We start from the raw sequence: 24,790 nt of genomic DNA on the forward strand, positions 1-24,790 counted from the left end.
ATAGCAATCAAGCTGATTATCGGGGCTGCACAAATTTCGACTGTCAAACGGTTACTCCCCCCATTTTTTTTCGTGGTAATAAATCCCAATAAAAAAAATTGCGTTTGATCTGTCCTGATGGAGCGTATGGTAATTGGCAAATGGATGTAACGGTAACGTCATTATCGCATCCTTTGTACTGAATTTTCAGTTAAAAGGAACGCGTTCAAGGTGGTGCTCGTTAAACGTTCGACATCGCGATCAAATACTTAAAAACTGTTGATCACCTTGCACTCATTTTGTAGAGTAATTGCTGTCAGCTCTCCTCTATCACGCGTCATCCAATTTCTATTGCCATTTCAAAAGAAAAGCCCTGCCTTTTTTTTCGGAGACATCGTGAATTTGATGTCGGGAGAGGTGGGGTCTAGAAGTTCCGCGTGCAAAAGCTCCGCCGTATACAAAGGGGAATAACCTTAAAAATGTAGTGTTTCTGAAAATTGTGAAAACGTGAATGACACTTCAATGAATAAATTACCGCGTGACGGGTACGTCCATTTTCGTGAAAGATATGCCGAGTGCAAGGGATGCAAGGGATGGTTCACACGTACACCAATAGTTACCTCCGGTGAAGTAAAAGCTCCATCATCTTGTGCCTAACATTTCGATTTTTCTAATCGAAACACTTGAGTTGATGAGACGGGCGACGTGCGTTCAATGGCCATTACGTTTGTATTTGTCGGCGACACTGTACACTAGGAAGCCAACAAACACACATAATACAGAAAGCTGACATCTCGATAGCAAAGCGCGGTTGATATGAGATATGGTTTGTGAAAAATAAAAAAGAATACCAGCTTTGCTTCTTCACTCTTCCTTCCCGTTTCAAATGACTTGGAGAGGAAATTTAATTATAACAAATAAGAAAAGAATGTAAAAAAAAAAAAAAACGAGCATACAGCAATCGGGAAACCACTGGAGACTAGATCGAAACCTAAAGTTAAGTTGGGGGTGTTTCAAAAAAAAAATAATAATAATTAGACGTGGATTAAACAATTTTTTTCTCTGCTTGTCGGTATTGAAACCAAATGACCGTTGTCTTTCTTTGTTTAGATCAACGTCAACAAACTGTTTCTGGGTATACCGTAATACTTTTGAACAAAGTGTTTACCACGGTCATTCCGCAGAACACTGGTACTCAGATACACAAATGAAGTTTTTGCTTTTTTTTGTTTTCCATTTCTGTTTCGTTTCCACGATTGCCAAAGTATCAAAAGATGTTGACGAAGACTCAGGAGATGCGAACGACCGCGAATAGCTCCTGGCGAGTCAAAACAAAACATAAGCATTACAAACAAAGTTTCTGTGACTATCAGATGTAGACAGGAGTTTCCTGGCCAATCAAAAGGCGAAACATGGAGGTGGGCATCGTCTTCATGTTGATCTAAACACCAAAAAAAAAACCGAGCGACATTAGGAATTTGATTGACTCCACTCACGAACACATTGTTTGGAGCAAAAGCAAACACGCTCGATTGTTTTACCTCTCCAACGGAAGTGGCCAAAAGACCAACAATGCGTTCGTGAGGTACGGCAACGACACTTTGCCCGTTAATTTCAATGATCCGGTGGCCGACGCGTACTCCACCACGCTCGGCGATCCCTCCTCGGAGAAGGCTGCAAATCTGGCGTTTATAAATATGAGTTTAGAAGCTCGTTAAAAAAAACTCTGAAAATGCCACATGATCTTCGCCAAACTAACCACTCCATTCTGGACGCTGAAACCTAATTGGTACTTGGTGTCTGGTCGTTTGATTTTTACTTCGACCACGGGGGGACAAGGAACCACCGTCAATTTCACCACCGTTGCGGACTTGGCGTTCTGGAGAATAAAAGCGAAAGGTGATCAATACTATTTCGTATGATGTTTCAAAATTACAAGATAAGAGCCAAAATACTTTGATATAAGTCTGGCAGGTGGAGAGAGGCAGCCCCACAAGGCTGATGCCGTTAATGGCAATGATCTGGTCGCCGATATTGAGCTGGCCGCATCGGGCAGCCGCTCCAGCCGGCGCCAGATTGGCTATGACAACAGTCGGGAGCATCGACCCCCATCCCGACTCGACGATCACAACTCCCAGGATCTCGTTACGAGCTTTCGGTACGATAACCTAAAAAAATAATAATAAGACAATTGGACCCCGAAGCCTCGTAAAAACCACTGATGCAGTGTGGTCGGTCAACAAGCGCATGTTCCACGCGAATACCTCCTTCTGCAGTTCTTTCTTGGCAAACATTTGCAGTTCGTCTCCGAATATCTCCTGAGAGTTCAAGACTTCCTGGTAATCCATTTCACGTACGAAACTCTGATCTTCGATGCCATTGGCTTTGAGGAATTCCATATAGGCAACTTGAAAGGCCTGGCCGATAGACTGGGCAATAAACTGGGCCTATAGATGATTAAAAAAAAAATAATAATAGACAAAGAAATGAATGACGTTTGCCAAGTTTAATTGAATACGAAACGAGTTTACCTCCTCACTCTCGAAGACATGGCAGACCATTTTCGGCGTTTTTGCAATCTTGTTGCTAGAATCTTCACCGTCCTGAGTGATCATTCGCCTTCTGGCCATCAACACCACCAGGTCCCCAATATCAGCAATGTAGGAAATGGTCCGCAAGGCGTGATCCATCATAATTTCCTGGATAGCAGTGGAGGAGATAGATCCAAAAAAAAAAAAAAAAAATACGACATCAATTTAGAATATCCAAGTCGTCCCCCCCTCGTTTGTTAGCAAAGGCACGTAGGGATAGGAAATGCACACACGTCAAAGGAATGCACAATGAGAAAAATCTTCATTGAAAAAAAAAACAAACAAAAAATTTGTTTTCTTTTTTCATATTATGCAAAAACTGACTTTCAATTCCGTATTGAGGACCATGATTTTCTCCGTCGAAATGAAGAGGTCCACTTCGGTCGTCGGTTGCGTTTCTCCTTCCGGTGCCTTCATTTCCATCATTTGCCCCAGCAGCCAAACAGAAAGTTATGAAAAAGAGAAAAAAAAAGATTTCATTCAATATCGGTACGATGGCATTCTTCTTCCGGTTCTCTTTCTCTCTCTTTCTCGACGAGCAGAGCGCATCGGAAATTAATATCGGCTGTCGATAAACTAATCCACAAAAAAAAAAAAAAAAAAAAAAAAAAAAAAAAAAAGAAATCTCTCGTCTATATCCACAAAACGTCGTTCATCGATAACCAAAGGATATGTTTCTTTTCTCCTAGAACGTCTCACATCTTACTGCTTTGCTCTTTCCATCCTCTTGTTTTCTTTTGTCAACGCTCAAGAGATAGCCCGGATCCATTGAAAGCCCACCTCCCCCCTTTTCCAAATACATACATATATATATATATATATATATATATACTAACAAAATTAGGTTTTCTTTTGAGTAATGAAGAAAAAAAAAAAAAGAAAAGCTTCATGTGCATTCACGTCTCGACTGAATCAATAGAGCACACATGTCGAGTGAGACCGTGGAGAGGAGCAAAGCAGTGCTATGTCTCTGTCAGCAAAGACGAAGAATGATTTCAAACTGTTCCACATGAAAATGGCGTCGACGTAGATTTGTGGATAGAGACGAGGCTTTGCCTTTTTTCATATTACTTTTTTTTTTTTTTGGGGGGGGGGGAGAACGCCATTTTCTTTTTTTTTTTTGCAGGACAACAGTTAGAGACGATAATAACAACACGAACGAGACAACAAGAACGACATCAAGAGATAAGAGAGGAGATAATGGACTCACCAGGGCCTAGCAAACAAGACCATTACCGCACGACAGGGCAAGCAAGAAAGGGAGAGAAAGAATAATAAAATAAATAAATAGAAAAAATGATAGGAGAATTAAAAAAAAAAAAAAAAAAAAAAAAAAAAAAATATACATCGGCAAAAAATTAACGTTCATTCTTTTCGCTTATATTTGAAACGTTCTAAAAAAAAATGTTGTGTAGCGTGTGATGTTACTATTTCCGTGGCTCAGCGCTTTCTGATGGCGTGGTGGAAACCAAATGTGAATTGTTATCAATCAATAAAAAAAAAAAAGAGTTCAGTTTTCTTATTGTCGCCGCGTCAACGCGTGTATGTGTGTGTGCTATCGTTCTACCCTGTTGCAGATGGGACTTTGTGTGTGTGGAAATCTATCGCGGGAGCGGCAACGAGCTGGAAGGCGGAACCGATTCAAGTGTACGGTGAAGAGAAAGGCAAACAGGAAAGGCGGGTGCCCGCACAACACACACACACAAAAAACAAAAAACACAATTGTTAACGACATTCGCAAACACAGGGCAATTCAGCGTGATCTTCCCAAGCCAAAACAAGTGAAAGAAAAGAGTACACAGTGAGGTATATCGCAACACACGAGAAAAAGCCAACCCCTCACAGACAATGGTAAACAAACTCTCCGACTGGAACTGGCTTATGGGCAAATAATATTCCAATTCACTTTGGCGTGTTCACGTCGAATATAAAAGAGTGAATCAAAGAGATGATAAAAAAGAAACACCTTAAATATCGCCATAAATCCTCTCTTCACGAGAAGGCGGACGGAACAGAAAGAAAAAAAAAGGGGGCATTTAAATCCCGGCAAGAGGCTTAAGAACTTGCTTTTCATCTGATCCCTTTTTGTCGATGCCAGAGGGGCAGATCGTCAAGAATCCCGAGTTACTAAAGGGGGCGACGAAGGATCTCCATGAATTATACAACGAAAGTATAATATCCGCACACATCCATATATAGCGAATAGAGTCTGTCTGTGTGTGTGTGTGTGTGTGTGTATCACATACATAATATAGTACAAGTATGTGTGTCTTGATTACCATCGAAAGGCGGGACGAGAATATTTAGAAGGGTGTGCTATGCTGTTCACGAGGATTCATCTGCAAGAGATATGGGCCCGAAGAATCGGGTCAGCGCGTCGAAAAAAAACAAACAAAAAAAAAAATGGGCTGGTAATGAGCCTTGACGCCCTATACAGGACACTCGACGATTCTTTTGCCCGCCCCACTCGACATCCTCGCCTCCCTATTGTCACTGAAAGGCAGTTGCAGCCCAGCAAGTTTTGGACCGCGCCCGTTTTTTTTTTTTTCTTTCGAATTGGGCAACGCCCCAACACTATCGACATAAAAAAAAGAAAGCTAGGGGAAAAAAAAAGAAAAAAAAGAGGGAAAATGATGAGCAAGTCACATTTCTTTTTTCACGACGAGCTTTTAGCCGAGTGCAAAACACACAATATCACGGGACAATATCGTAGGTTTTAAGAAAAAGCGTTGGCCAAGTGAGAGCCATGCAAATAGCGAAAGAAAGAGAGGAAGAAGCGACAACAGCAACATCATCAAATATGGCGTGAACGTGCTAGTTAAACATGGGAAGAACACTGTCTCCTCTCTTCCCATTTTTTGTTTTGTTTTGTTTTTGCTTTTCCTACGGTCGTTTAACCGAATGCTCTTCAGGTTTACTTCAACTTTGATCATCAAGAGTAAATTCTCTTTTCTTTTCTTCCTTTTTCCTTCCTCCCCCGTCATTCTCTTTTGCAATGTGGAACGGTGACCGACCTTCAGTTTGAGCACGGCTTCTTCGACCATGCTTTTCTTAGTGCGGTACTTCCAGCAGCCGGGCGCGACTGAACTATCCGGTTGGAGTTCGTCAATTTCGGAGGATCCGTGGTAGAGTAATCGGAAGCTACATCCGTGTATCACTTTAGACGAAATGCAAGGTGCATCGTCCTCCTCCTCGTCCAGCTGCTCCTCGTCGTGATCTTCTTCGTAAAAACGCTCTTCCGCCCGAGGGCTGTGCAATGGAGGCGTCATGACGGCCGATCCCTGGGCAGAAGACGAGGAAACGTTGGCGTTCAAATCGCAAGACGAGCGAGACGTAACGGCCGTCTCGCTGCCAGGATTGACGTGTATCCTCGTACTGCTGATGGATACGTCGGCGCTCGATTCCGGTTGCGTATCGTCGAGATAGAGCGCCATCGATTCGTCAGCAGCGACAGCGTCCGTCTCGAGTTCTTCTTCGTCCAGAGAAATGGACGCCGGTGACGAATCGCTGGCTGTTTCGCCACCTTCTTGTCCAATATCTTGATCCTGTCGGACGCATGATCGACATATTCCATCATGTAAACATAGCCCAGCCCTCCCGAAAAGAAACTAAGAGAATGGCAATCCTGCACTAGCGATCCACGTCCATCAACAATTAATAATAAGAAAATGTAATTCTTTAGGGGAAAAAAAAAAATGAATCGAACAAAGGAGAGCAGACCACCAAAGAACATGTTTTTCTCTACGTTCGATTAAAAGCATTCAAAAGATTGTGTTGCTCCATCCGCATCTAGGTATTGAACTACTACGAAGAACACACAGTTCCAGTCACAAGAAGTCAGACGCAAAGAAAACGGACAAAATCGTTCATTTTCGCTTCCTTATTCTATCCTACGCAATATATAAAACAGGGACCTGAATAGCCAATGCCCAGCGGAGAGTGTTACGAAAAGGGAACTGTTCCAGGGAAATGAGCGCGGTTGGTTTTTTGTAAAAAAAAAAAAAAAAATAATTAATCGAATTATTAACATCTCGGCCTGCGTTTATGTGTGTATGTGTGTGTGTGTATCTGCGTATCTTTAACTGCTGATGTGTTTTATGTTTGTGTGTACGCGAGCGTTAGTGTGCGTTAAATCTACTCTCTAATTCTATGAAAAATGTTTTGTTAATTTCAGAATGAAGAAAAGAGAGGATAAAGAAAATTGTGGATATTACCTTGATACGCGAAACGGCTTCTTCCGCTTGCATCATGCGAGTATATTTGGTCGGTTGCCCCTCGCAGACGATCTGCGTCGAGCCCAAGTAGTTGGCACGGAACAGGACTCCTTCGATGAGGACTGCAGGTTCGTGAACCATGACTATCCGGACGGAGGAAAGCAACAGCGACGAAGACCCATCCGATAACGAGATTGAAAAGATAGGAGGAAAAAAAAAAAAAAAAAAAAAAAAAAAAAAAAAAAGGAATAATAATTAGTTTAAACATGATTCCAATCAGAGTTTAAATGGAACAGTCCCCATTGTTCGCAATCGAATTCGCCATCCTGAAGCCGAAACACAAAGATCACGTCAACCAAAAACAAAGAAACATAACAAATCAAATGAAATAATAAAACTATCAAGGTAGGAAGAAAAAAAAAACAATTTTAAATGCCATGCAGAATAAATGCTTAAGTTTAGAAAAATGAAAATGATGAGTTTAAATTCGACTCATTTCGGGTTTTAATCACGCGCTAAACATATCGAGCTCTCATACTAAAATAAAATGGGGGATTTTTATGGGGTTTTCAAAGTTTCATGCTTGACACGATTATCAATTAGCAGGCTTTAAAAAAAAGATATGCAGATGAAATGCAAGCAGCATACACCGTTCCTGCGGAAAAGGAGCGCGTTCGTATTGAATTTGTACAAATTGGACGGACACGGCAGGCAGTTTGTTTCCTTCTTAAACTTCCGCATTTAGCACACGAATAGTAGCATTTTTAATTCACCATTTAAAATTGGTAATGAATAAAAAAAAAAAAAAAAAAGAAGGGAGATAGAAAGAAACAAACTACAAGATCTAAAAGTGACGACTTGTAAAAAAGTCTACGGGCAAAACGGGCAAAAAAAAAAAAATTGATGGATGTGTTTATGCTCACCGACAAACGCATGGGAAGAAGGAGAAGAACAGGATGTACCCCCATCGTCAGCGTGAAATGTTTTTTTTTTTTTGTTGGGTTTGTTTGAATTTTTGATTTCGATTTTTCAAATGTAAAAAAAAAAAAAAAAAGATAGAAAATACATTTCAAAAATCAAACGTTTCAAACGATTTCAAAAGTCTAGCGCTTCCTTGTGTTCAATTGCAATGTGCATCTTCTATTGCAAAAGGTCTAGCGAAGCGAAAATGACGTGAACGTGTGCATATACACGATCGAATTTATCTCGCGAAAGACACGCCATTAATGAAAAAAAAAGTGCCACATAATTTCGCTTTTTTTTTTTCTAAAAGGAAATTAAGTCAGCTTCATTAGTCGTTGGGCGTGGAATTAAAAAGCCGATAACTTTGTGGCGAGTAAATACCTCACGTTCTTTTTTTTTTTTTTTTTTACTGAGGTTTCTGCTTTAAAAAAAAATATATAAAGCGGGTGTGACTGTGTAAAATTAGATTTGTCTAATTACCGAACGAATCAATACTACTAGGTTCCCTGGCCGCTCTTAGCCAATGAGAAAACGGCTAGCGAAACGTGGGAAAATCCGGGACGAGATTCGCATACTTAACGCTCTAATTAAAATCGTATACAAGCCATACAGTTAAACATAAAAAAAAAAAAAAACATAAAATAAAACAAGTGTAAATAATGATAATGGTAATCATGTTTGAAAATAGCTTTCGCTGGCGTATGGCCTTCGTTCTACTACAGTGCGATGTTCGGTACTGTGGCATTCAATCAACGTAATGACTTAAGAAAAAAGAAATGTGAAGAAAACGAAGAGAACGAAATAGAAGAGGAATTAAGAATGAAAGCGGGCACAATAGAAAATTGTAAAAACATAACTGCAAAAACTGGTTCAATGGCCTCGTTTCTTCCCCATATTTTCTTCCCCGAATTAGAAAACAAACCAGTTTGATCTCGATGGCGATCATACCCCCGTATGAATTAGCGAGGCAAGCACAATGCGAAAATAATTTTCGGCTGCATTTCAAATGGCTAAATAAAAACGAGCTTTAACGCAAAAAAAAAAAACCTCGAATAATAATGTGACGACTGGTGTGCTAGAGAAATGAAACGAAAATCAAGTCGACGATGCAGTCAAATGATATCGACCACGATGCCCAATACGAGAGGAGAGAAAAGAAGAACCAAACAAAGAAAGAGAACTTCCTATGTATCTATACAAATAAATTTGTTTTAGCTTTTTCTTTTTGGATTGTGTCTGGTGTTTTGTTTCGTTTGCACGCTTGCCAAGTGGAAAAATGGTGCAAAGGAAGCGAAAAATGTTGTCACAAAAAAAAAAATAAATTAAAAAAAAAAAAATAAAATAAAAACCCAACTTGTAATTCCTCTTTCTACTCCTATAATGTATGTCTCTATTTGCATCTTAGTTTCTTCGACACTGTCTACGTTCTATGATGAGAGAAATAAGTTACGTTACCTTCTTTGCTCCTTCCCTTCTTCTTGCTCTGGCTCGAGTTGTCATCCTGTCAAGAAAGAAACAACAAATTTATGTTAAGAGATTTGCAAAGGGATACACACCCAACAACACACTCACACACACAAAATATGTAATAAATTAAATGGATTATAAATTTGAAAAAAAAAAACGAATATCATTCGACGTCAAGGGCTACTGCATAACGTACCAGTGTTATGCACATTATAACAAATGGGGCACGCCATGCATAAATAGCAAGACAAAAAAAAAATATGTATGGCGGTTTTCGCGGTTGTTCCGCCGTAAGAAATAATAACGTGAATAAATAATGTGAAATAAAATGAAATCTAAAAAAAAAAAAAAAAAAAACGGACTGGGAAACGTCGCATGCGATTTAAAAAAAAAAAAAAAAATTTTTTTCGTTTAAACAAAATAAATAAAAACCATTTCTTTCATTTCGCTAGAAGATTCAGAGCGGCGCCCGTCATCATGACGCTGATTGTTTCTGCCCGGCTGGAAATGCTCCACCGAGACGACGCGTGTTGTACGACCAAGCCAAGCCTCAACTCGAGCTGCTTTTATGCTCTCGCCCATCTGATTGTCAGATTGAATCAACACAAAATACGCAACAAACTCAAGATAACGAGCGTGCAATAGTGACTGCTGGGCTAATCCGCATGCTCTCCAGCCGTCTCAGACGGGCCATTAAAAAAACGAAAGAGGAAAGGATAAAAAAAAAAAAAAAAAAAAAAAAAATGGAATAAAATCGAAAATGATGCAGCTGGATCGAGGGATGGAAGCGGCTGATTGCACGCGTGCATGCAGGACTGGAATGATGTTGACCTTCTTCTTGGCTGACGGCGTCGTTTCTCGATACTTGAGATCCTTGGGTTCGGATTGGCGAGAAGGCGGCGGTGGGCCTCCGCTGGAAGACGATGGACTCAACGCCGTCCCGTTGGCCAGCGCTGCCGTAGCGGCGGCAGCCACCGACATCGTCGGCGGATGATTCGGCGGCACCTGCTGCTGTTGCTGCGGCGACGACCGTGTCGAAGACGACGCCGTCGAAGCCGATCGCAACGACGATGGGGTGGGCGGCGACGAAGACGTCGGCAACGTCGGCCCGATCCGCGTCGCCGGATGGGCTCGACCGACATCAGAAGCAACGGGTGGGCGCGCCTTTAATTTCGTTTTTTATTTTTTTTTTTTCACGTAGCCGAACAAAAGGAAGACAGAAGAAGAGAGACGCAACACGTCAAGATGGATATGTAGAGATAAACATCGTTGCATATCCAATAGACAATTCCATCACAGCACGGATGATAAAAAACAATTTCCGCCATCTTAAACCCCCCCCCCCCCCCAAAAAAGGGCTTTCGTCTGTTGTTACGACGAACAAACACGGTGGAGAATGGGATCGAACGCGCATTAACTGCAAAATGCTCCAGCTCGAGATGCGAGATAACGCAACGAAGAAGGGAGGAAGATATCCTTCCATGTTTTTAATGAGCTCTTCTTTTGAAAAAAAAAAAAAAAAATATCCTTGTTTTTGGTCGTTGATTCTTTGTCTTTCTCGTTTTCGCTATCATATTTTTCAGATCACACTCTCGTTAAGCCTGTTGACAGTTCGTAAAGGAGAGCCCGCACACAAAAACAGGAAAAAAGAAAAAGGATCCGCACGACACGCCTCGACATCGTCACGGGGGAAAGTCGCTGTCGACAGCCGGCCATCAATTCGCAACAAAAAGAAAAGAAAAAAATAGCTCAAATGAGAATCTAAATAAAAAAAGAGGGCGATAACAGAAAATACTAAAACAAAAACAACAAAAAATAGGCCTACTAACACGAACGATCTAGACCCCCGGTTGTGTTGCCAAGAAATGGATACAGCAAATGGATCCGTGAAAATAAAAAGAGTGAAAAAAAAAGAGGTCGCACACTTACAGTTAGAATCATGATCGAGGCTTTGGCGTGCGCTCGTCGTGCAACATCTGCAATATTAACAAACAACACAAGGCTGTTTCCCCAGCCGCGAACTCCGTTCGCAATACTAGCGCATTACATTGAGCAGTAAAGTGTGCGTGTCGTCGAGGGGTTGATACATTTCCAGTATTCTACACACACACAAGCTCTGCCCGCACTTGAAAACATTTTGAAAAAAAATAAAAGAGGATGCGCAGACGTTGTGAGGGGAAAATAAAAGGCAAATAGGACGCAGGTGCGTGGCAGCCAGATGGTTCCAGTTGATTTGCAGTTATATTTTTTTTTTTTTTTCGAAGGGCGTGTCCACAAGTGAGATAAAAAAATAAATAGGAGTTTAATACCAACAAAACCGCAACCATGAAAAAAAAAAAAAAAACCTTGAATTGCAGCAGATTGGAAAGCAGGCGGTTCTCGTTTTTTTTTTGTATATAATGACGTCGTTGACGCGCATCGTCATGACAACGGATCGTTCAGCCGAATAAAGGCTAAACAACACCATTATTATGTATTGGAATCAAGTCGCAAAGACACACAGTCCCGAATAGGGATGCGAAAGATGGAATAGAAAACGAAGAAAAGAAAATCAAGTCCTTTTCTTCACGAAAAAAAAAAAAAAAAAAGACAAAATCGGGACACGCTCCTTACGTGAAATACTTTCCACAAATATCACACTGCGCATTTTCGTTCGCGATGTTCGTACGTGCCGCTCAATGATTCAAAGATAAAAAAAAAAAAAAAAATTCTATTTAAAAAAAAAAAACCATTGTACTGAATTTCAGGTCGAGTATCTAACCCTTGGAACACGGACGGTACTGATTGAACGGGAACGGGCAAAAAAAAAAAAAAAAAAATCGGGCGCATCGATAACACACGCACTAGGTGATTCCAGATAGTCAACCAAGCGTCAATGTATACTAGAGAGAGGCATGCTGTTGTGATCGTTGAACAAGAAATCAAATTGCGGTCACGTGTGGAATTTTAAATTTCAAAAAAAAAAAAAAACGAGCGCGCCATTGGGGTACAATAGCACCGCTAATACATTTGCAGCTATTTTTTTTTTTGTTTGTTTTCTTTGTGTGTCAGAATGAGAGAAAACTTTACTAACGAATGAAAGCTCTCTCTCTCTTCCTCCCTGTCTACGTAGAAATCATACGAAATGAGACTGGAAAAGGGACGGAGTAAAAAAAAAAAAAAAAAAAGAGAAAAGGTGGATGATGACGATAACACGTCACCGCTATACACATCTATCTTTTTGTTTCATTCTCAACGGGGGGCGTTGTATGGGAACGAAAAAGAAAAAAAAAAAACCCTGCTTCCCCTCATCCGAAATACAATAACGAAAATAAAGGACTAGTAGAAAAACAAGCCACTACTGGACCGGTTTCCTTTTAAATCAAAATCAGCTGTTGCATCACCTGTCGCCCCCTCTAACGTCAACTTTACCTGAGACAAAAAAAAAAATTTCAAAAAATACACAATCCAAAAAAGGTGACCCGGAAATCAACGACAAGGTCCAACAAAAAAAAAAAAAAAAAATAGGGAAAATACAAAAACAAAAACAAACTATCGAAGAAGACGAAAAAAGAACATAGAAAAGGAGGACCTAGAGAAATATCGTCACGGGTCCCACTTTCACTCGCATCGGTGGGCCAAAAAAAAAAAAAAAAAAGAGACGGGATAAGAAAAAAAAAAAACACTAACGACGAGCCGTAGAGTCTCGTGGAACACTGAGACTGGCAGTCACAGTCTGTCGTGCGCTCTCGAGCTTCATTGCAGCAAACCTATTCAGAGTCTACAAATCGTTCGGGCGTGACTTTCAAAGGGCTAAAACACAGCGCCCGTCTGTTTGTTTTTGTTTGTTTTTTTCGCAGCAATTTCGGTCGCACTTAAAAAAAAAATAATCATCAAACGACGCGAAGTGACGCTCTTCTAAAAAAGAAGAGCTGGAAAACGCTTACCCAATTTCATCAGTCGTACCTAAAGACATCGCGGCCCCCTTTTTTTTTTTTATGCTTAGCGACTTGATGTAATCAGTGTGTTGTGTGATCTCTTATGTGAGCGTAAGGGGGACGTTATCGCTTTGTTCTTTCGACGACACTTTTCTTCGCTTCGTTTAAAAAAAAAAAGAAAGAAAGAAGAAAGCTAAAGATGATCGTGTCGAGAAAGATGGACAACGTGACGATGGTGATTGTCGCCTTGGTGGCGCTCAACTTGATTGGCTCGTCGTCGACGTCGCCGCTTCCGCAGAGATTGAATCACAGTTCGCTGGCGTTCATCGCTCTCTCGACTTCATCTCATCGACCGCCTCATTCAACGGAGCAGAGTGCGCATTCTTTGCCGACGTCAGAGCCGGCGCTACCGGCCGACCAGGTTGGCCGCGTCCAGCACGCTTCTTCCCCGTGGGAACCCGAGCAATTCAATTTGCCTTTCAGCGTAAGCAATTCTCTTTTTGTTTTTCACAATCCCGAGACATGTCTAGCTTTTCGTCGATTGACTTTCTATTTTCCAAAGTTCTTTTGCATATTTGAAAAAAAAAAACCCTATGGCAGTCCTAGTTTTTTTGAAAAAAAACAAACAAACAAGCGGATCACATTGTTTCGCAGGGCTTTGATTTTCTTTGCAAAATTTTATTCACGAAAGCCGGGAAATGGACTGACGTTAAGCCCCGTGAAATGCCAATCCTCACTTTGCCTTGATTTAAAAGGCAAAAAAAAAAAGAAAGGGGAGGGAATAATAAAAAAAGACAAGACTATTGTCAGTGACGTATGTTCAGAGTCTTTTTTCTACCCCTTACCGCTGGAGATAGCGGATAGAAATAAATTCATCAATGTCCGTTAGCGATCCACCGAAGCTTTTGTTGGACAAGTGCGGAGCTGTAAGCTCCAACTCCCCCCCCCCTCCCCATGCGACAGTATCCGCACTTAAAAACAATAGAGTCGTTCATCCTCGTTCGCTTCTTCCCGACGCCATTTTTCCCCCCGAAGAAATGTTCGAATAAAAGACGGATAAATTCTGGATCGCCCAGCCAATTGATTGCGTAGATACTTTAAACCCCCGCCCCCCCCCTCCCCTTACGGGCAAAAAAAAAAAGACGGGGACTGCGTGTGTACGTGCACATCTCGATCGCGGGTAGACATGCGAAAAAACTTTCCACGCGAGGGCAACAAACGGCGGTCTATAATAAAGCGATCATTCTAGGTAAACCTAACGTAACCTGCGGTCAATAAAAAAAACAAAAAAAAAAAAAAAAAAAAAGGAGAAAACGCAGTAAAGACAATCTCCGTGTTTGACCCTTTCGGGCTGCCTTATTTGGGGAGAGAGAGAGAGAGAGAGAGAAAGAGAGGGTCCCCCGGTCTGTTTTTATGTGCAGAGAAATATTCACTTTCACCAGTCATAGTGAAAGTTGAAGTGTGTCACAGATCCGGTGAAAGTGACGTGCGGAGAAAAGAAGGAAAGAAAAAAGGGAGGAGATTCGAATGACGGGGTTAAAACCTTTTTCCCAAAAACAAAATTTGAATAGATTGAAAATAAATGAATTATTTTCTTTGAAATCGTTAAAAAAAAAAAAATAAAATAAAAAAACAGGTTCAAGCGGAGGAGATATCAGATGAAGAGTGGCGTCAGATGATGACGGACGATCTGCGACGTCACGGCGTTCTCGGACAGATCGTCGATACCGTCCCGCCCTACATCGTGAACGTTGACTACGCCGAACACGCCTGCGTTCATATGGGCAATCAACTCGTTCCACGTCAGACCCAAATGCAGCCGCATCAAATCAAGTGAGTAAGACCTCTTTTGCTAAACACACACAAACGGCAGTTTATCTTATTCGATCCCCTCTTGCCATTCCCGCTAACCTTGCCCGTCCATGTTCGGGAGTAAGGTGTACGCGCTTCGTTAGTTACCGTTTGTTATTGTACGCGCCTTTTTGCGTGTGTGCGAGTCCGTTCCGCGTGCAACAGTCAAACGTCAAGAGAGTCAAAAGAGGCTACTCGAGCTACAACAGTTCTGTTTTGGAATCACTTTGATGGTTACTCGGCACGACACGTGTACAGCCCCCAAATTCAGGGGGAGTTTTGGATGGCCGGCTGGGGGGGGGAGGGGGAGATAGGAATAAATGCGTGCAAGAGCCACAAGTTTTGAATGGCCTATTCAGAAAAACACGGATGATATAAAAAAAAAAATAAAATAAAATAAGGCAAATGCAATTTGGAAATGGGGAGCCAATCACTCAAGGCCTACCCCCCCTACTATCCATTAGGGGACTCTGTACGGAGGGGTTGCTGCTCGTTCACGGCCGGCAACATCGTCCGTGAGGGGGGGGGAGGGGAGCGTTCATGCGTTTAGTTTTTTTTCAAGTGTTCAAAGAAAACGGTAGATACAAGCGAGCGCATTAAACGAAATGCAATTATCTTTAACGTTCAGATTTTCGGGAATTCACGTAGGCGGCAAATGGAATGTGAGAGTTTCAACAAATTTTTAAACAAAATCAACACCGTTTGTTTTTGAAAAAAAGAAAATAAAATACTGAAAGAATGTGGAAATGAAATGTCGTTGCGCAGCCGATTACGTGAGTGCCACTTAAAGTAAACTTTTATCCTCTTTATGTTTGCCGAAAACACAACAAGTTTCCCGACAAACGGTAGCGGAGGACTCTTCACGCTGATGGCCATCGATCCGGACGTGCCTAGTCAAAACAACAGCATCTACTCCGAGTTCCTACACTGGCTAGTGGTCAACATCCCTGACGAAGATATCGAACGAGGTCCGTATAAACACACACACACAAAAAAAAAGACTTTCTTTCCCCCCTTCCTATTTTTTTTTTCTAACATCTTCATTCAACATACTCGAACGTAACACGACGTTTCTTCTTTATGTTACTCGTACACGCCCAGCAAAAAGATCTATACGTCCCGTAGCAGAGTCTTTCATTCTCATTGATTTCCAATCTCCCCCAATTCTTTCGTTCGAGTTCCGCCATCCAGCTGACACGGAACAAAAAATATATAAAAATCGATACACCTCCCCCCCCCCCTTTCATTCTTTCTCTTATGCTCGTCATTCGTTTCTTCCTTCGCTCTTGTTTCCTAGCCTGATAATGGGTGTGTGGTAATCCCGGTAGGACAAAGCGTAAACACTTGCCGTTTCTTTTCTTTGCGTTGGGTGACGTGCGTAGGAGATGTGCTGGCAGAATACCTTGGCCCATTGCCGTCGCACAAGGGCGGACAGCATCGCTTCATCTTTCTGGCTCACAAGCAGCCGAATGGATCCATCATCAACACGGCGGCCCTTCCACACGCCGAGTCCTGCGACTGGGCCGCCCGGGCCCGTTTCAGCGCCAGAAAATTCGCCAAAATCCACCGGCTCGGCGAGCCGATGGCCATCAACTACTTCACGACCGAGTTCGACTCTTCCGTCCCGCTGGCCATCGAGCAGTGTCTCTTGAGGAGACAAAGTCTCATCCACATCCAACAGCGTCTCTCTTGATTTTGTGTTTGTTTTTTTTGTTTTTTTTTTAATTTGTTCCGTTCGCATTCACAATTTAGCTCGCCGCCCCATTTTCTAACGTCATAGAGCAAAACGATATAAAGACAATTTTTCAAAGAAAAAAGCAAAAATCAATACACTGTGTGTCACGATGATTAGCTCCCTTATAAAAAAAAAAAAAAAATGAAAATAACAACAACGGAAATATGGGGGACTTGGGTCCGCTGCGTTCGAAACCCCACGGATTTTTATGATCCAGAAACCTGGCGGATCAGTCTGTAAATCCGGCGCGCAATAAATCGTAGAGGATAGCGAGGGAGCAAAACGCAAAGTCCTAAATTTCGTTGCGCATTTGTCGGATAGGGGAAAGGCATAAAGGAAATCATATTAAATAATAAAAAAAAAAAAAAAAAAAAGAATGCCACTTTTGTTTCCCCGCAAAGTCCCGACCGTTATAGCAACGTGACTTATACGCGGCCAACACTGAACGTGATAAACGCCCCAAAAACTATCGACAAATCCCAATAAAATAAAAGAGAGATTGCAAAAAAAAAAAGAAAAAACAAAAAGAAATGATTAGCTTCGTCAAAAGAAAAAGCGTTTCAGCTTTTCGGTCGGCAAAACAATGAATCAAAACCTTGCAGCAATTTCAATATGAAACTAACCACCAGTCCATAGTGAAGAAAGTTGTCTTTCATCGATTTTTTTTTTTTATAGATTGCGAACACCCCACACAAACAAGGGGAGGGTACCAGTTTGAGCAAGATATTGAAAGAAAGAAATAAAAAAAAAAAAAAATATATCCCTCATCGATAACGTCCCGCGTTTTCACGAACCGCAACCTCTCACAATTGTGCATATCTCATTTCGTACCTCAGATAGGGCAACGCTCGCTGACCGAATCGATGTGAAACGCATAGAGAACTCGCGGATGGAAAAAGGAAGGAAAAGTTCGTCGGGAACGAAAAAGGAGAGCCCATGTTATAGACACAAGCTGTAGCGTCAACAAGGAAACACGTCCCTTTCTTTAAAAAAAAATAAAATAAAATAAAGAACCCTCCCCCCTAAAAATAAAATAAGAGCACATCGTGAAAAGCTCCAGGTTGATTCCTTATTTGATCTTGCGTATAGCGTAATCCTCCCGAAAACAAAAAAGAAAAAGTGAGCGCAACTGACTTGCCTTGAAAAAGGGGGAGAGGGAAACGATGGATGCGCGGAAGGGGCGGATGGGATTATATACACGCACATCATTTTGTGCAGCAGGAGAGAAAGCAATAGACGTGTGCTGGCGCTCCCTCTCATTTCTCTTCATTTTCAAAATGGGGCCTTTGGTGTGGACAGTAAAAAAAAAAAAATAATAATAATAATTCACGTTTAAAGAGGAGAAAGAAAAAGCTACGACGAGAAGACATCCGGTTCGATAGTAAAAAAAAAAAAAAAAAAAAAAAAAAAGTCGATTCCACAAACGCATTGACGTCATAATGGATCATCGGCCGAAAAGCAAAATCTGTTTCTTATGAACGATTCATTTCTCTTTTTTTTTTTCTCCCTTACTTTGCTGACGAGCCTTGCGGACGCGAAAGCAGCTGCCGAAATGGATGGATCATACTGTATATGTACAATGGAATATTGTTGTCACAAGGATGGGGGCGGGGGAGATGAAGAACGCGGAGGAGTAGATGAAAAGAGCCTCGTGATGTTTAAAGAAAAAGCAAAGAATGAACTTACGTGTTCGTCAAAGAAACCCTGGTCGTCGGGATCACGTAACAGCTGGTCCGTTTCCCGTTCGTCGTCATCTTCTACTTTGCCCGTCAATTTCAATATTTCGTGTAAAATTTTATTTAAAAAAAAAAAAAAAAAATGAAATAAATAAATTCAAGGTTTGTTGCAAAATAAGATGATTCAATTTGATGTTTACCGTTGAGTTTGCCGCCGTCCGGATGCATGCCAGTTCCAGGTCCGCCCAGTTTGCATCTAGATCTGGGCGACGTCGATGATGGCGAATTTTTGGCCCAATAATCGCTGCTTTGTCTGCAATTATTCAAAAAAAAAAAAAAAAAATGATTAAATCCAATTTCACTCCGTACTCCCCCAACCCCCACTCCCTACGTTAATGAAATAGTTTGCCCTACCTGGGCACCCAGACGGGCGGCGAACGAGACAGGGGTGACTGTATGGCCGCAACAGCAGCCGGGGGCGGCACCGAATTGGCTTTCCTCATCCGGCCGTGATCGAGCGCGTCGCCGAGTTCGTGCAAACTCATATCGCCCGAAGGGCCAACCATTTTCGGCTGTTGGTTGCCAACGTTCTGCATTTTGCCGGCAGATGAACCGACACCGCTACTACAACTGCTACCACCACCACCACTACTGCTGCAACTGCTGCTGCTACTACTACTGCTACCACCTGCGCCACCGGACGTGATGGAAGGCGTATCCGGTCCGGGACTGAGCCTGAGCGGGCTAGCGTGACTGTTGGCGCGGTTCTGCGCTCCAACGGAGGTAACGGCCGCAGCGGCCGCGAACGACTTGACGTTGTTCAGCGTCGGCGATGTAGAGGCGGCCGTCTGCACAGCGTGTTGTTGAGTAGTCGAACCCGGTGGCCGATGGGCGAGCGGGGCCGGCGGAGGAGGCGTGGCATCCCGTGCTCCTGTCAATAATAATTTCGTTTTTTTTTTATTACGTGTCATAATTAATAACGATTGAATTCCTTTTCTTTTTTTATGGATATAGCGGGCGAAAGAGGATGGCGATAATAACGAAATCACGGCGAAAAATATACGAGGACGATAACAAGAGATATACATGCGTCCGTATCGATTACTGCCATCCGTAAGCGAATCAAACGTAAATGAGAAAGCTAAATCAAGAATCAAAGACAACGAAAATCATATCAAGCGATGTGCCAAAGACGGGTGCCAGCACCCAGTCAACTAAAGAGGGGAGTCGAACGAGATTGAGGTCGGCCACGCAAGGCCTCCCCCCGTTCTCTTCTCGTTCGGCCAACGATAATCCAACAACATAGAAAGGAAAAAATAAAAGAAGAGGAAGCGTAACCGAATGAGAAAGGCATCGCAAGTAAATCAGAAGGCTCCGAAATGATATCCGCTATTTTTCCAAGGGCGGATAATGAAGCGCTACGCCGAGGGATTGCGGTGGAATCAACAAAACAAATGAACAAAAGATATAAAAAAAAGGAAAGCGAAGAAAATAAATCATCTCCAATCAGTATAACAAACCAAATGGGAGAAAACAAAGTCAATCAAAAAAAAAAAAAAAAAAAAAAAAAAAAAGGAAGCAAAAAAAAAAAATTAGAAAAACAAAATAAACACGATGTAACGCAACAGAGTCCACAAATGGATAATTGAAAACAAAAAAAAAAAAAAAAAGGCCAAGCGGCTCAATGCACAAAATAATAATAACCAAATACAGATAGGCAAAACTTGCAATCAATTTTCAAAATCGAATTAGGCCGAAATTCGTTGTGCGTGTGAGTGCGCGAAGAGGAACGACTTACGAAACGAACCCTGGAGTATGGCGGCCTCTTGATGATTGTGATGGTCGCAATCCGATAGAGCAGACGACAACTTCTTGGACCACATCGCTTGATGCTGTTGCGGATGAGCAGCAGACGGAGCCACCGTCGTCGATGAAGACGAAGACGATGAAGAGTTCTTGGTCGAACGTGCACCGGAAAGCGCCGTGATCGATGATTGGTGCGCACTGGCACCCGCCAGATTGCGGCACCCATTGTTGGCCGCGTGCAACGCGTGTTGCTGCTGGCCAGGCAACTGTTTCATGCGGCGGTCCGACATGAGCGGGATGCGGTCCGTTACGGCGTCCTCTTCCGTGTCGCTAGCGCTCGTCATGCTGGCACTGCTAGCGACGCTGATGTCTTCATCGGCGCTGCTGCGACCCGACGACAGGCCGTCCTCCAAGATGGGCATGCTACTAAATTGACCTTTGAGGCCGTTCTGGCTTTTACTGCTGTTGCGCCTGCGGCCCGCATGTTCGGCCCCTGCAGTCACCCCGTCGAACGACTCCATGTGACACGATCCGGACGTTTGCTTTCCGTTCATGGCCGGCATGTCCGTGGCGGACAGTTCGGCGCCGTTGTAAACGTCCAGCTCGGAATCGTCGTAGTCGGTCGTTTCCGGCGACAGAGTGAAATTGCGACTCTTGCCCATCTGCAATCCGACCTCCGTTTCGCCGAGGTCCGTTTCGGCGTTGAGGGAAATCGCGTCTCCGTGCTGATCCTGCCCGCCGGATGAGCGGCCGTCTTCCAGGTGCCACGACAAATGATTGGCTGTCAAACCTTCCGGTGTAGCGGCAACGGGCGTTGACGTGGCCGCCGGCCCTGCGGCTAAATCCACCAACGTCTGCCTGGTAGCCGACGGGCTAAACGTCGCCTGCGGATGGGCCGGATTAGGGCTGGTTGTGATCCGCCTGGGAAAGCCTGGAACCAAAGGTCGGGCCGGAGGCAAGCCGACGATCGGTCCGTTTGCAGGTTTGGCGCAGTCATCCGAATACTCATCCTGTCCGTTGGCATTGACGGGCGCAACGGCCGGATGAGCTCGCACGCCATAGCGACGAGGTGATCCTTCATACTGAGCGATAGTCAATCCGCCAATGACGGTGGCGACAGTCAGCTGTTGTTGCGCGGGTGGCGACTGCGATAGCAGCTGCTGCTGCGCCGCCTCTTCCGCTTCGCTGGCCTCCCGCCTGACGCATTTCTGCTGGGCAAACTGGTTCAACTGTTCCGACAGGTAGTTGTCCAGATTCAACGGGCTCGACGATGATGGATCGGTGCCGTTCAGCTCGGCCGCCACCACTTCCGGGTAGAAATCAGTCAAGTAGCCGTGAACGGCCTGCATTTGAGGGCCGACCGCATCTTCAATGCCGCTCGATGGGCCGTTGGAGAGCGTGACCGAAGGCTTCGTCTCAGACGATGGCCCTTGGCGATCCTGACTCGACCCGCTGGCCAACTCTTGAACTTCCCGCTGCGGATGTTGCTCCGCAATTTGACGATCCGTCGCCGGATCATCACCAGCCCACGAGAGCGGCCGTTTGAGGCCGTGGTGTTGGGTGCATGGCTGGTCCGATTTCGCCGCAGCGCCATCAGTCATTCCGGCGGCTGCTGCAGCGTTGCCGGAAGAAGGATATTGTTTCTCATTCAAATTGCTGGAAATGCTGAAACTGGGCTCCAGGCCCTGACTACCCCAAAGGGTATTGCCTCCGCCGACGTGAAAGCCGTAGCGACCCATGCTCTCCTCGTAGTAAACTTCGCCGCTGTAGCGATTGATGCTCCGGTTGCTACTCGACGGCGTACTGTTATTGTTGTTATTGTTGTTGTTGTTGTTAGGAGGGCTATCGATGGGCGCCGGATCGACCATCGATTGAACCCTTTGCTGTTTCCGTTGCGATCCTCGCGTCCGGCTTCTCGAGAGCGACACAATCTCTCGGCCGCCGGCGATTTCCATTCGCGTGGGGTCGAGCTGAGCGCTCGAGCCACTCGCACCACCACCGGAAGCCGATCCAGCAGAGAGCGTAGGTGTCAAGTCGTAAATTTCCTTGACGCCGCGACGCCGCGGATGTCGCTGATGGCCGGCCGCCTCGGCGTGGTGGCCATTGTGACCTCCTTTCTTCCAATGGCCGACGATGTGCGATTCAGAGGCGCTGGTCCGCACAGCCGCCGCGGGATTCGACTTCCTCAAGCTGGACGACGAGCCGGACGACGAAGGGGCCGGTGCAACGTTGCCAGATTTGCTGGACGGGAAGCCGAAATGATCGCTGTCGTTGTCTTCCGAATCCGAGCTGGGCTCGTAGCCTCCGGCGTAGACGTCGCCGTAAAGGCTCCACGTGTTGTGATCCAAAGTGCGCGGCCGGCGCAGGAATTTCGATCGCCGCAACTCCGCGCTCTCCGTCCTGTACTTGACCGACGGACAATAGCGTCGCTGTTGCTGGCCGGCTGCGACGTTCAGTTTGAGCGAAGGCGCCCGTCGGACCGGCGATGCGTCGCTGCCAGATTGACCGCCGTCCGGATGAGTCACGGTCGTCGGTCGGCCGAAGGAATGCAAGGGAAGGGCGGCGCTCGTCTGGACGACACTGTCATCGCTCAGATCGATGAGGACGGCCGTGTCGACGGGCGGCGATCTGAGGCGACATCGAGGGAAGAGACGTTCCAGGCTGTTTTCGCGCGTTATTGTCGCTGTCGATGACGCTGTTGGCTGTTGCGACGAGTGATGAGCTTGATGCTGCTGGATGTGATGGTCGGCGGCCATGGTCGATCCAAGTGGCACATGGCACGCCAATTCGCCCAGTTTGCGGCCGGTTCTTGGTCTTTTTTTATACAGTTGTCGGTTGCATAAAACGTAATCAACAAATCGCATACACTGACGCGATCAAAAAAGTTTATCCAGAGTTGCTGGACGTTCGACTTATGATGTTTGTTTTACAAAAAGAAAAGAGAAGAGTATAAAGGTAAGGTTTCCGAGAAAAACACATTTGTCATTTAGAAAATAGATGAGCGCCATTTTTGCCGTCGCAATAAATTTGTTTAAAGTTCAGAATTTTAAGTATCGATTTGCAAAAAGAAACGGGAACAAAACTTCGGAGAAATAACAATTCTCATGCGGAACGAGAAAAGTGCGCTAATAACTTCTGACATTTCGGCAGGGTTACTCTATAATGTAGGGTACTGCCAAAGTCCCAAGTTTCAAAAGGGCACACACGCACACAGATGGAGAGACCGTTCAGAAATCGTTAAATCGCTTCTAATCGCTTCCACATCTTAAGAGAGGCATTACGTTCATACGCACCCGATGCAAGACATGTCCTCTACACACAACAATGAGCACGACGATGTGTTTGTCAAGGAAGGATAGATTTAAGGATATCAACATCAAAATACCCAGCCATCTCTTTATTTTCTTGATGTGGCAAACAATTCGAAGATGGCGCTCAAAGAGGGACGGGGATTCATTAACGAGATCCTATTGTCACGCAGATGCCTATCGTGTTTCGAAAGTGAAAACCCCGATCCTTACAAGACTTATGCGTTATTTAAAAAGCAAAAGCTGAACGGGGCTTTTTTTCTTTTTTTTTTTTTTTTTTTTTTTTGCAAAATAAGAGATCCTTTCCAAGCCCGCCGGATCTGGCAATTGTGCGACAAAAGTGCCAAATCCACCGACACGCTATTGCGATTGCCGTGACTAAGCAACAACAACAAAATACGCTAGGAATGGTGGAAATAAGAAATGGAGGGGAAAGGTGCAGTAGGTCACCCTAGCAACCGTTCCTACGCGGTCAAGTATTTATTTGATTTGATTTTTTTTTTCAACTCTGTCATTATTCAGGAAGGAAGTGAGGAAAAAAAAAATATGGCCACTGCGGCAATTTTTTCAATTCTGCTCTCGGTTTTGTCGGAAAGCGAATTCTATTCTGTGGGGCTGTCAAGAATTCTCTTTTTACAACAACAATGGGTTCCGAATTTTCCTGTCCTGTGCCTCAATAATTAAAGGGGGTGGGGCAGATATAGGGAGGGCGCAAGTGAAAATATAACAATGAAGAAAGGGCAAGGTTTGTTACGTCACGAGTTCGCAGTAGAAACATTTTGATTGGCATTCCAATTGAATGACGTAACAAAAATAGACCGATCGTTTTAGAAATAAAATTGCGTTTGCCCACTCACCTCGAGGAGAGAATTAAACACTTGCACACTTAACAGTAAGGAGAATGACACGTTCCAAAGAAACGGAAGAGTGAGAATCTGTTTCTTGTCACTTTGCAACGAACAAGACGTTGGAGCAAACAACCATCTATCAACATCGACGACGAAGACGACGTCAATGCCAGACAGCTGCAACCACTTTGGCCGTCTCAGTTCGACTCAATCCCCGTATAAATGTCTTCCCTTGCGAAGGCCGAAAGCAAAAATAAAAACGTAGGAAGGAACAAGAGGGGGAGAGGAAGAATCGTGAAGAGGAAGAGAGCGAAAAGGGAAGGGAGGTGAGGGGAAACATTGGCGCAAGCGCTCAAGAAGCCGGGCCAGCCGCACCAAAAGTCCGATCGATTTCCAACAAAAAATAAAATAAAAAGAGAACTAAAAAAGGAAAAA

At 43.9% G+C, this 24,790-nt stretch overlaps 2 protein-coding genes across 10 annotated transcripts; one reads left to right on the forward strand and one right to left on the reverse strand.

Moving 5' to 3' along the window:
• Nucleotides 1-689: 689 nt before the first annotated feature.
• LOC130700310 (uncharacterized) lies at nt 690-23,058 on the reverse strand. Of its 9 annotated transcripts, none has more exons than XM_059497399.1 (15): nt 20,192-23,058; nt 18,808-19,324; nt 18,594-18,706; nt 18,404-18,477; nt 10,046-10,378; nt 9,203-9,248; nt 6,785-6,906; nt 5,585-6,115; nt 2,895-2,981; nt 2,511-2,678; nt 2,244-2,426; nt 1,935-2,147; nt 1,739-1,858; nt 1,521-1,661; nt 690-1,420 (listed from the first exon to the last, which is right to left on the reverse strand). In XM_059497399.1, exons 1-15 carry the CDS (start codon nt 22,953-22,955, stop codon nt 1,349-1,351), a joined length of 5,484 nt encoding a protein of 1,827 aa, XP_059353382.1. In that variant the 5' UTR covers nt 22,956-23,058; the 3' UTR covers nt 690-1,348. The 9 variants fall into 9 exon arrangements, with proteins under 9 accessions (XP_059353382.1, XP_059353381.1, XP_059353380.1 ...); XM_059497398.1 differs by having other exon boundaries at nt 6,785-6,927; nt 20,201-23,056; XM_059497397.1 differs by having other exon boundaries at nt 6,785-6,927; nt 20,192-23,055.
• On the forward strand, nt 12,910-16,793 carry LOC130699990 (OV-16 antigen-like). The gene is made up of 4 exons (XM_057522039.2): nt 12,910-13,615; nt 14,768-14,964; nt 15,814-15,950; nt 16,365-16,793. Exons 1-4 carry the CDS (start codon nt 13,331-13,333, stop codon nt 16,673-16,675), a joined length of 930 nt encoding a protein of 309 aa, XP_057378022.1. The 5' UTR covers nt 12,910-13,330; the 3' UTR covers nt 16,676-16,793.
• Nucleotides 23,059-24,790: the final 1,732 nt, after the last annotated feature.

Source organism: Daphnia carinata, chromosome 10, assembly GCF_022539665.2.
Source record: "Daphnia carinata strain CSIRO-1 chromosome 10, CSIRO_AGI_Dcar_HiC_V3, whole genome shotgun sequence".
Lineage (NCBI taxonomy): Eukaryota > Metazoa > Arthropoda > Branchiopoda > Diplostraca > Daphniidae > Daphnia > Daphnia carinata.